Source organism: Pteropus vampyrus, unplaced genomic scaffold (assembly GCF_000151845.1).
Source record: "Pteropus vampyrus isolate Shadow unplaced genomic scaffold, Pvam_2.0 Scaffold300, whole genome shotgun sequence".
Classification (NCBI taxonomy): domain Eukaryota; kingdom Metazoa; phylum Chordata; class Mammalia; order Chiroptera; family Pteropodidae; genus Pteropus; species Pteropus vampyrus.
In genome coordinates, this window is record NW_011889081.1 from 2,593,928 (window position 1) to 2,607,545 (window position 13,618).

The window sequence follows — 13,618 nt, forward strand, 5'->3', positions numbered from 1 at the left end:
GGCTGCAGATGCAAAGAGTGAGTTGGTATCTCTACCTCCGAGTTGTAAATTTGCCTCAAGAGTGGATGAATCTACAGATGGGACTAGACTCGCTGCTTTGTTTGTATTTGTCTGCTATCAACCCCAACTTAACTACTGAAGATGTTCCTTTACCTAAGTGCATGGCAGTAAGCACAAATGATGCCAGAACAGTTGGTGTCGAGCACCTCTTTTGAACCTCATGGTTTGTTCTGGAACAAATGTGTTGACATGTGCACTGGTGGTGCAGAACCATAGTGGGTAAAACCACTGGCGCCAGATTATGATTTCAGGCCACGGCACCAAAGTGCAGTAGAAAATATGGATTCTTCTTAGCCGTATGTTCACAGGGAGAAAAGAAAAGAAGCCAGTCTCACTCATGAGTAGTCATTAAACCTTGATTTTATTAATGTCCTGTATAATGAAATGGGAAGTGGCCACAGAGCACTTCTGCTGCCAACCCAAGTGTTGAAGTTATCTCAGGAAAAGCACTTATGATGTTTGGCGTCAGAGCTGAACTTTCTCCTCTTTTCATAGAAGACTATTTATTTTCACTGGAAGTTTGACAAATTCTGGTTATTTAGACTTGACTGTTTGGCCAGCATTTTTCTGGAAAATGAGCAAAATGAGCCTGTTACTTCAAGGAAAACAGTTGCCAGTATTTGTTACCGATGATAAAATCAAACCGTTCAAGTGAAAATTAGAATTTGGGGAACTCTATCTGTCACTATGAGCTTGACATCTTTCGAACACTTAAAGACATTTTTGAGAATAGATGGTAATATTATGAATAGATGTGTTGATATTGTAGAATGAAATTTGTCAGTATTCGGAAGATCTCTATAACTCCTTGAACTATTATTTTTCAGATGACCAATGTATGACACTATAAAGTCATATAAGGGTGGAAGATCAAAGTGCAAGGTCAATCGATGGAATCTAATGTCACAGTATGAAAAATCATTGTTGGAAATTCAGATTCCCCAGAGCACCTAACCTTTAAGAAGCTACGCTTATCAAGTATGAGTGTAGTATCAAAGAAGACTGCCCACAAATACCTGAAGAGGCTATTAAAATATTCCCTTTTCCACCAACTTAGTGAGGCTGACTCATGTTCTTCAGCCTGGGTGACATAGCACAGTAGAGTGAAGGCAGAGGCAGATGGGAGAATCTAGCTCTCTTGTGTAAAGCCACATATTAAAGAGATTTGCAGATGTATAGCAGTGTTACGCTTCCCATTAATTATCTTTGTTTTGGGGAAAAACTATTTTTTTAAGTAAAATGTTATTTATATTAAGATGTAATAGGTCTGTTGTTTTTTAATAAGTTAAGTACTTGAAAATGTCTCAGTTCCAATTTCTCGTAGTAAATATTAATGGATATAACTCAAGTTAAGGAAGACTCTCTGGGGTTTTCCATAAGGTTTAAGAGTGAGTGTAAAGGGGTCCTGAGACCTGAAGGTTTGAGAGCTGGTGTGTTGGAGCAAGCTGGCCACTTGGTCTTCCCTCACCTGCATAGAAGCCAGGTGTGGTAGACCCTCCTGAGGTGGCCACAAGAGCCACATTGGGTCTCTGGCATCTTTACTGGGCTCTCCTGGGGGTGGCTGTGCACTGAAATGGCCCTAGCTTGCTAGTGGCCTCAGGCTTGCATCCTTGAAAATTGCCTTCTTAGAGTCTGGGTTGTGGGGGGATAGGTGAGGAGGAGAGGACCCTGGCTTTGGAATCAGGAAAAAGGGGGATTTTATACTGTCACCCTTGTGAAATGACTGTGGGCAAGTCATGAGACCCTCAGCCTCTCTGTCTACATGTGTATTGAGGTGACGATAAATGTTGCCTGTGTGGGAGGGGGAGCCAGAGGCTGTGTGTGATCTCGTGAGGCTGTGGGAAATCCTGTGACCGGCTAACTACATGCCAAGAGTTAGGCATGTCTTTGACTTAGGTCTCCTTTTGGCTCTGAATCTCCAAACGGCACCTGCCACCCGCCACAGAGGAAAAGGTGCCTAGTGTGGGGTAAAGGGTTTTCTTCAGGAGATTGGGAATTGACCTTTTGAAGTAAAAACATCAAAAAAAAATTTTTAGGTACCTAAACCTTTCAACTTAGATAACTAGTAGCCTATTTCAGCTAATTGGTTAACTAACTGAATGAATGGACTGTGATGTTTAGGCTAATGAGGAAGCTTCTGATCATCTCTGTCCACCCTCTCGAGGTCTGCCTCTTTGATTCATTTCACCCTAGCGACAGGATCTGGTCAGGAGCCCAGTATCAGCTCTTCGCCATCTAGGATACTAGTGGCTCTCCTGTGTCATGGGAGAGGTGGCTGCGTGCTGGTGGGCATGTGTGAGAGGGAAAGAGCATGTATGTACACACACCTTGGAGTGGCTGGTACCTGTCAGTTGGGATCCTCACTCTGCAGAGACAAGGAAGGGGCTGACCTGCTTCCCTGTGGCGCCAGAGCGTTCTGTGGCCGAACCATTGCGTGGCTTCAGATTCACAGTGTAAATATCATGGCTGCGAATGTGTGTGCGCCTTCTCTTTGCTTGTCCTTTCTTCCTCAGGATAGATTTCTAGGAGTTGGACTACTTCTCAGTACATTATTTCCAAAAAACTTGCTTTTTCAGCAAGTCCTCCTAATTTCAGAGCCATTGGTGGCAGTGCTGATTGAGACCACCACTTCCGCAGTGTCGACGCGGCACTCGCCGGAACACCAGTGCACCCCAATAGAACACGTGAAAGTGGGGCTCAGTTTCATTTATTTATTGAGAATTTTTTGGATTACTTAATTTCGCTTTTGGGAATTTCCAATTTATATCTTTGGCTCAGTTTTCTGTTGAGGTTTTAAGCCTTTTATGTCACTTTGTAGATGTTCTGTAAAGTACAAATATGACTCTTTGTTGGTCATATTTGCTGAAAATCTTCTCCAGCATGTTTTCTTGTTAATTTTGGTTATTTCCGTAGTTAGAGATTCTCTTTGTTCTTACGTGGTCATGTCTGTTACTCTGTATTTGGTGACTTGTTTCCAGCTTAGAAAGTAACCCGTCCCACCTAGGCTTGATCAGTGTCCCCTTTTGTCTTTCTTCTAGTTCTCATTTGATTTAATCCTTTAAACTGTCTCTCGTGTTAACCCATCAAGGCTGCAAAGATGCCAGGAGTCCTCTTCTTTCCTTGCTTTTCTGTCAAGCTCCCCCAGTGACCTGACGTCATCGGCGAAGGGCCCCAGCAGCTCAGCTAACTGAAGTATCTAACTAACTGGGCTTAAACAGCCCCCTCCCCAGCCCAGTATAATTTAAGTCTTCCCCTTAATTTTAACTTTCAATACTTTACTACACATTGGATTCTTACATGACGGGGCCTGTCGGTTAGAACAGGCTGTTAGAGTCCATGGTTTTATGTCTGTATTTCTGTGCTGCAGTAGATCCTCATTATATTTCCTTTTCAAAAATCTCCTTGGTTTTTTCCCTCTTTGTTAAGTCTTGTTTTTGTTTGTTTTAAGTACCTCTGAGAGTGAAGTACTGCACTTTTCCTTGTAGTGATGGCCCCTTTTTTTCTTGTTAAAATTCTTAGTTTTCAAAATTCACATGATACTGTGTCAGTTTACTTGGGGCGCAGTTCTCAGTAATGGGGTCTTTGGGTGGTAACACACAGTGGAATATACAGATGTCAAATTATAACGTACATCTGAAAATTACATAATTATATTAACCAGTGTTACCCCAATAAACTTAATTTTAAAGAAAAGAAACACAGATGAGCTGTTCTTAAACCAAGGCCAACTTGAGTCTTTTAGGGATTTAGGATTCTAAGCTGCTTGGTGGTTTCTGAGCACTGACTCGGGGTGCCACTTGTGGAAATGTGACGTATGAACAGCAGGCTGCGTCCTCAGGTTGACTCCCAGCAGGCTCCACCCTTTTGGTGGGGTGTCCTGTGTCTTGGCCCTGCTTTGTTTAAAGCAATGAGGACTTGTATAATGGGTTCAGCTCTGCGGCCCCATCTCCCTCTGCCTGTCGTCGGTTGTGTGAAGGCTACCAAGTGAGAGGGGACAACAGGTGATATTTCAGGTATCTGGTCTAAATTATAGATCAAAAGTTCTAGAAAGCAGTGGCATTTGTGCGCTCAGTTACATTTGGAGTTTCCTCCTGTTACTGAACTGAGTTTGGAGCTGCGAAGGGAGAGGTGTGACTAAGGCAAAGGTCACAGATATCATTGGGAAGATTGTTTTGAAGGGAGGAGTTTAGAGAATTTGTCTCTGACTCATGTGTCTCATTCTGTTTTTCTCTTTTTATAGGCACCAGTTTGTAGAAAATAACTTAATACTAAAAATGGGTCCTGTAGATAAGCGAAAGGTAAGTCAGACTCCGGCTGCTCCTTCCTGTGCGTCTGTCTGCATCCCAGTTCTAACTAGGATCGGTTTTCCTCTCGGGCTCCTGCTGTAATGCGTTGCACATAGCATCATTTGTCTTGGTTCCCTTTCAGAGATCATCTCTTAGATTTGATAGCTAAGGGAGATTTCAGCCATTCAAACAGGGGAAGCTGTTTGAAACTACACAGAAAAACTAGCAAAATAGAAATAGAGCCTCTTGTGTCTTCCTGGGAGCCAAGGTTCTGGTGTCTCTATGAGGCTGAGTTCACCAGTATCAAGGCTTTTCTGTCACATTGAGGAGCCTCTGCTTGGCATCCTCACGAGTCAGTTATCACTTCATTAGAATTGTTTGTGAAAATTATTATGTTTTATGGACTCATTAAATGGATTATGTACATAGAGATGCCAAAAATGTTCTCCATCTGCTGACATGGGCCCTTCTAAGCTTAGGCTCCTGGTCTCCATTCCTGACTCCCTGGGGCATCCTCAGCAAATGAGAACCTCCATGAAAGTGGGTGAGGTATGACCGGCTGGCAGGCAGAGCTGTGTGCTTTAGTGTGGAGCAGAAGGCACAAGAGGCAGTGAGGGCCTGACCGTTGATGACAGGAGGCCCGTCGGAGTTGACTTGGCAGTAGGACCTGTGCTGGTGTGCCGGCTTGTGCTGCCACTGCCCCATGTGGCAGCCAAAGTACAGACACCCAAAACGGGAGCCTTGGGATCCAGCTCACCAGGCCAGACAGTCATTGCTTCCACTCTCTGACCCGAGGCTGGGTCCACATGGGAGAAGAGGTGTGTGTGCTCCCTCTGTCCCAGGTGAGTGGACAGGTAGCTTGCGGTGGTCTCAGTGCCCCGAGCTACTCTGATAGTCCAGCCTCTGAGTTAGCTTAGGCTCTGGCAGCACCCACTCTGAGCCTTGGACAAGCAGGGTCCTTTTTTCTCGCATCAGGGTTTATTTGCACGACGACGACAGTTACTGCTCACAGAAGGGCCACACTTATATTATGTGGATCCTGTCAACAAAGTCCTGAAAGGTGAAATTCCATGGTCGCAAGAACTCCGACCAGAGGCCAAGAATTTTAAAACCTTCTTTGTCCACACGGTGAGTTTGTCCCTGTGGGTTCTCCTTTGCAGGGAAGTTGGGGGCCTTTGCACCTCTGTTTGAAGTGTCCAGATACTATGGCCCAAGGGACTGCCGGAGCCAGGGCAGTCGTCTCCCCCTTTCCCACATCCCAGTGCCCCCAAGTTCATGGCTCAGTCTTGAGCTGGGCTGAGAGACACCTGTGCTTGTTTTCCAATCTCTACACATATGCAGAAGGAAAAATCCACATGCTCATGGGCTTCCAGAAGGTACTGGCAGTGGCCTCAGTAAGACAGTTTCTTTTTATGATTTTTGCCTGATAGCTCGAGGTGCTAGTCTTGGTGAGACTCCCTTGAGGACATTAAACGTTTCTGTTTCTGCAGCCAAACAGGACATATTACCTGATGGACCCGAGTGGGAATGCTCACAAATGGTGCAAAAAGATCCAGGAGGTGTGGAGGCACAGATACCAGAGCCACCCAGACGCCGCTGTGCAGTGACCGGCCCGCAGCCGCTGCCCTCGCTGCCAGGACACGTGCCCCAGCGCGGCTCACCGCCATCCGGGACGCTTCCAGACCACCTGCCAGCCATCTCAACGGGGACGCAGACGGCGGATCCTTGCAGCTTTTTTATTTAAAAGAAAAGAAGAAAAATTACCCAACCACACAAAGAACAAAACCAATAATGAACAGGAATTCAGGGTCGCTTTGCTTGCTCTCTGTGCTCTGTGGAGGCCTCCCTGAGCTGTCCTTGCCGCACGGTCCCAGCACCATGAACTTCTACCTGATTCCCACCCGGACCTGTGGACCAGTGTCACCAGCTCTCCACCGTGCGTCTTGGTCACTTGCTGGTCCTGCTGTGGCTGAGGGGGTGGGGCGTGTCTCTGGGCCTTTTGCCCCTAGAGTATCACAGAACTCTTCACCAGGGAGTGGTGCACGGCTCCACTGGGGGGTGGCCTCTGGTCTCCGCAGGGCAGGATGGTTCTTGGCTTTTGTCCATGTGCTCCTTTCCTCACGTCCCTAGTTCACGGCCCATCCTCCATGTTGTGGGCTCCCTGCTTTCCTCCTCAAGTGGCTCTGGCCACGGGATTTCCGTGGTCTTCCTGTCTGCGAGTGCTCCACTTGTCGTGTCTGCCAGGCAGGCTCCCAGTGCTGAGAAGTAGGACAGGTTGCCGGGTGACATACGTTGGAGGTACCAGCCAGGCTTTGAGCCATCACCCTTCTGAGCAGTGCTGCCCTCCAGGGCTGGAAACCAGGCCTGTGCCTGGTCGGTAGTAGGTCCGGTTAGCCCCCAGCTGCCCTGAGAGGTGGCTCTGGTGGCCTCCACATGGAGGAATGAGACGCAGTGAGCCCCTCCTGAGAGTCTGTTTGAAGAGTGAAGCGTGCAGGCCTCTCCCAGACTGCTTAAGTAGGGGCCGAGAGACCCCAGTTCTCACAAGTCGTAGGGTGCGCCGTCACATCTGGGCATCGGGAGCGGTGTCTCTCGGCTGGCACACTGACCCTTTTTGTGCTGTGATCGAACATTCTCACAGCCTCACTCAGTACAGTTTTACACCCCGACAGAATCTAAAAGCCGCCTCGTGTTGCCAGGTCATCTGGTCCCCATCGAGTGGACTTTGCCTAGAAAAAAATGTTGCCCGCCTTGCATGAGGGGCAGGAACACCGCACTTGAACCCAGACTCCCGCCTGCCCCTCCAGCTTCAGGTTCCCTCCTCTCGCTGCTTAGAGGCAGCACCTGCCCTGCTGTACATGACACGTGGGCCGGGTCCCACCAGTCCTTTGATTTTCTTTGCTGCTGCTCCCCAGACAATGAGAACTCCTGTTGGCCTGGCAGGGCTTGGCTGTCCCTCTCCCTGCCCAGGTTGTCCCTGCAGGGCAGCTTTCGGCTGCCCGCAGGCTGCTCCCAGACATGTCTCTGTCCCCCGGGGATGAACACTTTTGCCGTTTCCTTTAGACTTTCACCAAGGCACCAGCAAAAGGCTCACACAGGAAAGACTCCCCCTCATCCCTTCCCTGCCCTCATCTCCTGTCTCGAAGGCACTGTCCGTCACCCTGTGACCAGTGGGTCACACTGAGTAGTAAGAGTGGCTCTTAAACTGGGAGAAAGTGCAGCCGTGGGGAATTGCCCTGAGCCTGGCAGGGCGGGGGGTTTGGATGGGAGCAGAGGTGGTGGCCGCCACTCTGAGCTGAGAGCCCACAATTGTCAGGGAGGCCCAGGTGTTGGGGCTTAGCCGCACTTGGATCTTTCTCCTTCTTCCTTCCTCCTCACTTTTGAAAGGCTTGCCTGTGTTCACCTGCTTTTCAAAAAACGAGTCTGACTTGGCCCTTTCTTTCAGGAATTTCACTTCAGGCTTACTACCATATTTACATGTTACCCTAGAACACCCGCCTGTGCGAGCAGGTGGGAGAGGGTGAGAAACCCGCTCCTGTGCCCGTGTCTCCGGTGTCTGGTTACAGGGAAACAGGCAGAGCTGGTACTCGGCTTTAATGAGAGCACTCGGCTGGGCTGCTCGGGAGACAAGACCTCCCTTGCATTCTGCCCCCTGGATAGCGCCACTACCTCCTGGGCTTAACCTACAAGCTCCATCTTAATCTCCGAAACCAGAGAATAAGGGGTTCAGGGTCGAGCTCGCAGCTGACAAAGCTGGAATGACCGCCCTCACCTGAGCCAGTGACAGCTGAGCCCTGCTCTGTTGGCCGACTTTCTCCACTCAGTCCTTTCATATGTGTATGTATATATATAAATATGCGCATACACATACATACGTAGTCTTTGCTTTCCCTATACTTACTCCTGTCAGCTTTAGTTTTATCCACCTCATCCTTAGAGCCATCATCCCGGCATGCAGGTGCCTTACGTTCTAAGATGTGGATGAGGTTGTCAGTCTATGTCCATACACAGACGTACTTGGACATATAAATGTGGAATTATCCAAAGTGAGAAAGAAAATGCCCTGTTGTTTAATAGATCCAGGAGTCATGTGTCTTACTGAGAGAGGGCACGGACAAGTGTAAGTGCCTAGCCAAGCACCCGCCAAGCGGAGATGGTCCCACACCGTGTGGCCCCTCTTGGCACGGAGGGGAGGGAGAGTAGCCAGGAGGGCTGTGGTCTCCACTGTGCCTTGTCTCTCTCTAGGAGCTCAAGGAAGCTGAGTTTGCATGGAGTGGTTTCCCTCCCTCTTTCTGTGGACCCAACCAGGGTCATGGGCAGGCAGCCCCCTGTAGAGCATGAAGCCCCACCGATGAGTGGCACTGCCGCCATTCTGAGCCTGACTCTCCAGAGGCTTGTGACAGACTTGCTTTAGGAAAGATGGCTCTTGTGATCATGCCAAAGCTGGCGGGAACTGCACCTACCCCAGCCCCCTTGGGACACTCTGTGGTATTTGGGGCCCTGACCTGAAGGAATTGCAGGAGATGGCCTCATGGCATAGACACCCCCCCGCCCAGGGCAGGATGCCGGCACAGGGGGCTCTGGGTGACTGTACTTTTTAAAACATTGTTTTCTGAAAAAAATCAACCTAGGATCACCACCCAGAAAAGACCACTGTGAACATTTTGGTGTCCAGCCTGCCCTCCCCCCACCCATTTGCTTTTTTAACTAAACTGGGAACATACAACATACAGTGTTTTGCATTTAGATTTTTTTCACTTGATATTTTACCTTAAAGCATATCCCCATGTCTTGAGTAATTATTGACAAACCTTGTTTTTAATGATTGTAGAATTCAGTGGTTATAAATTTTGTCATGATATATCCGACCACTTCTCTGTTGTAAAACATTTAGATGGTTTCTGGTTTTTTCACTATTTAAATAATGCTGTGATGAATATCTTTCTAAATCTTTGATTTTTGACTGATTCTCCTTGCCCCCCTTCCCAGAAGTGGTGTTTTTAAGTCAAGAGTTTGTTCATTTAAAAGGTGGTATTAATCTTTTCCTCTGTCTTGATCAGTTGCTTACAAGCTCAGCGTTCTAGTACAGGACCTCCTAGTTGTTTCCTTCGGATTCCGAAGAAATGAATTCTTGGTAAACTGTCTGTTCCAAAGAATGTTTGAATAAGACTGCCTTTTTCTTTTCTTTTCTTTTCTTTTTTTTTTTTTTTTTTGCTAAAATGATGTCACTACTGCAGTCCATTTGTAACAGATTTTTCCAAAAGCCAATTTCCTTATTTTCCTTGAAAGAAACTGGTGTGCTTGCATGTTAGTTACCTTCCCATCGCTGCTGCTACTATGGCTTTCAAGTGATATCTTTCAGCATCTTGTACTTTGTGTCCACAATGGTACTGAATTTGCACAGTCAGCAGAGATAGAAAGTGTTGAACTGACCTTGCCACATGCTTAGTGGATGATTTGTAATTAAGTTTATAGACTCAAAGTACACTGGGCCCTTTGGAATCAGTAAAAGAGCAAAGGCTCTACTTGTAAAAGGAACCACACAGCTGGGTTTTAGAGAAGTGTTTGCTGCCCCCCTTACCCTTTCAAATCCTGAGACTTAGTAGAGCACATGGCCAGGCTTTTTCATGGTAAAAGTGATTGTCCTGGCTGATAAGGATTTAAGCACTTGTCCTCTCTCCTTACCCACAGTGTTGCAAGTTTGCCTTGTTGTCTTCACATCCAGACCACCCAAATTTGGTTTCATTCTTAATTTTTTCACTTTAGTGTGGGGCCCATTTATTCTGAGGGGAAACATGAACAGAGATTTTTCTAGGTGCTGCGTTATGTGCCACTTGACTCTGCTAGAGATGACAGCTGAAATATGCAGAATTAGGTCTCTAGCCCTCCTCTGACACCCCAAGCGCCCCCTTCCTTGGCCAGTCCACAGACTGAGGGTGTCCCGTGCCCAGACTGCAGAGGCTGCAGCCACTGGGAGAGTTTGGCAATGGTACTATTCTTGGAGATGTTGCCATGTACGTTTTTCCATATTGTTTCTTTTTCACATCCAAACCTAATGGGAACTGATGGTGACTCAAGTGGGTGTGGCCCTGGCCTCTGAGGCAGCCTACATGGCAAGTGCTTTCAAATCAGGGCAGGAGTCACTCCCAGAGCCTCTGAGGGGCACAGGCTGTTGGCCCAAGGTTGCGGGGCTGTAAATCAGGCAACTTGTGGAGGACTGGTCTAGGGAGGAGACTGTTCCAGCAAAGAGCAGTTTTATCTCCAGCTCAGACAGCCGTGGTGGGCCCCTGAACAAGCCTATGTGAATACCTGAATTTTCCCCATAACTCATTTCTTCGATATGAAGAAACACCAAACTTTATGTACAGAGAACTTTTTACGAAAGGCAAACTTTTTTAAACTGTGTGATCCACCCTAGTCTAACCCATCTGGCTGAATTACCCTGCATTGGGGTCATGATCTTAAGTTTGACAGGACGTTGGGAAAATTAAATTTCACAGTATTTAGAGCTGCTGTATCTGTTTCTTAATACAAAATGGGATGAGTCAATAGTAAGTTAGCTGTCTTTCAGGTTGGTGGCAGTCAGAACATGTGTAATATTCTCTACCTGGTCTGTAGCTGTAACTGTGATGTACAGGCAAAGCAAAAATTAAAAAAAAAAAAAAACTTATGAAAACAAATAATGCAATGATATTAGGATATACAGTTTTGTATTTTTATTCTTATATAAGGTTATTTGCTGGCTATTGTTGGCCTCTAGTTCAGTCTGTGTTATTTAAAATCTAATATATGAATTATTTGGATTGAATTCATGTTCGGGGCCACGTTGTTGTATGTATTGATGTACAGCCTTGAATGTGAATAATTATTGTAAACTATATTTTACAACTTTTTTTCTGGCTTTATTATATAAATTTTCTATTTGGTCAATGATTTAATCATATCATAATTTAATGAACCTGTTTCTTTTTCAAATATTTGTGCTTTAGATGTAGTTGCCGGATGATGAATTTTACACGTATGCTCGGGTAGTCTTGTAATAAAAAAGCATGTAGAGTGTACACTCTCGCTGCGTAGCTCTTCCTTGAGTCGGGGGGTCGGGCATCGTTGCGACCTGGCTTCGAGCCGAGCTGGGAGCCCGGCATCAGCGCAAGGTACATGCTGGACGGTGACCAGAGAGTCCCTCTGGAGCTCTGTGTCCCTGGGTCACTGCGCGCCCAGCTCCGGCAGGAAGGAGCCACAACCGGCCGCTTTTCCATATTGAACTGGCTCCTGGGTGAAACCTAGCGGGCGCTTTACGAAAACGGACCGGTGGGCAGGCGGGGCAGCTCGGAGGAAGGTGTTAAAAGGCCGGACACTTCCGGTGGAGGGGCGCTGTGGCGGGAATGGCTGGGATCACAACCGAGAAACACCGAGCTGCTTTCCCCGCAGCTGGTTCGGCGGCGGCGGCACCTACTTCCTCACCACGCGGTAGACGCTGTGCCGGGATTAGAAGTCTTTGAGGTACCGTTTGTGCCCAGCCCGATCAGTACTCTGACAAGGAGAGGTCTGCGCGGGCCTGCCGCACACTCTCTGCCGTACATTGAGCCGACCAGCCCCTGGCTCAGATCCCGGCGCTCCCAGAAAATGACAGTCATCTCCAGGATAGAAATAGGCTTTTATTAGCTGAGATTTTCCTTTTATAGCGTGGGTGTATGTTTGACTGTTTTTGTTGTTGTTGTTGTTGTTGTTTTTAGTAAACAGTGAGTCTTGGTGGTCATTTACTAGCATTTCTACTCTAGCCATTTCTATTTTGTACATAGAGTAATATTTAAAATTGCTACTCTCCATTACCTTGTTGAGTTGTTTTGAGGCACTGGCTGGATATTCAGCTCTGAAACAATTGATTCATGGCTGATTAACTATAGCTCTTGCACAGTTAACTCATCCCTTTATTTACCGTTTCAAGACTACTTAAAATTTATGCTTTACTGTAATAAGAACCTTTTGGGGGAGGGTAATCAGTCAGACTATATCTACGTTGTCGTTGCTTTTTAAAATCATCATCCACTTAAACACATTTGTTTTCCAAAATGTAAAAGCAAAATTTAGAACATGAAGGTAATGAAGCAGATGCAATTTCTGTCTCAAAAAAGAATCAATAGTAAATAAAGGTTAATTTTAGTTAAAGATAATGTGAATTTGCCAGAAAGAATAATGCTAATTCACAATTGTCATAGTCGTAGAGTTTTACTTCAAATGAGAAAATGTATAAGACATTTCGTGTTCTTAGTTTTTTCCTTACTTGGTTCTGATGAAAGAATGCCCCAGAGGTTCTCTTAGATAATTAAACATTGAATGAGGAATCTGAGGATGAGGGGGGAGAGGAGCTGGTATTTGGAGTGGGACACTAGTAATTACACAATGTAAGAGAAACAGGATGCTGATTAACACGTAAAAATCTCAAGCCCTGACCTCCTGGTTAAGATTGATGAAAGCATACCTAACAAATAATCCTAGGGCTGAACATATATAAGCACAGGCCTAGTGGAAGATTTAACTAGTATTTTATTGAGCACCTGGGCTTGCAGAGGCAGCAGCACTAGGGCAGAGGGTTAGGTGGAGAGATTTAAGGAGGAGGAGTTCGAAGAAACAAAAGACCTGGAGCCTCTCAGGAACCTGATGGGTTTGCAGTTCACTGGGAGAGTGCCTGTGGTCTCTTGCTGATAAATGCAGACTGTCTGGTGGGGAGTTCAGTCTCTGAAGCCATGTGGGAGAGGTGGAGTTACAAGACGTTTTCTGGAGCAGTGCTATTTAAGATGTGGACAGACAGATGCTTAGGGAGGCTGGGGAACTGGGCTACGACTGGTCCCTCTCCCCCTAAGTCTTCACATTCCCTGTCTCAGGACAGAGCCTGGGACCCACTGCCCACCGAGCCCCAAGCCCTCAAACCCTGACCTTTTTGTCTCAAATTCTGACTCTAGGCCCGTTGCTGCCATGACGTTCTCTTTATACAGCCCAAGTGTGAATTCTCATTTCCTCCCGGAGCTTCCTCCAGTGGGGCTGTCTGCATTATTCGTTTCAACTGTCCTGGGTTATTTTTCTCTTCTGCGTTCCCTTATGGACAGGCTAGATATAATACGCCTTCTCAGAAGTGCTTTGTAAACACCTGAGGTGTGAATCATTTGGGTTATGCCTCTTTGTATTCCATGGTGACTGGCCCATAGGCATTGCTGAACAGGTCAGACTTTGTTTAGAGCTGAATCCGTTGGAGATGCTTTAGGAGTTAAAGGGCA

The 13,618-nt window shown here is 46.7% G+C and overlaps 1 protein-coding gene across 1 annotated transcript in view; it reads left to right on the forward strand.

Annotated features, from left to right (window-relative positions):
* PDPK1 (3-phosphoinositide dependent protein kinase 1) overlaps nt 1-11,404 on the forward strand; it is a 74,124-nt gene extending 62,720 nt beyond the window's left edge. The window contains exons 12-14 of the mRNA XM_011376612.2: nt 4,301-4,358; nt 5,322-5,474; nt 5,837-11,404. Coding sequence (XP_011374914.1) covers nt 4,301-4,358; nt 5,322-5,474; nt 5,837-5,953 — 328 coding nt within the window. The 3' untranslated portion in view covers nt 5,954-11,404. The remainder of the gene's footprint in view (nt 1-4,300; nt 4,359-5,321; nt 5,475-5,836) is intronic.
* The last annotated feature ends 2,214 nt before the right edge of the window (nt 11,405-13,618 follow it).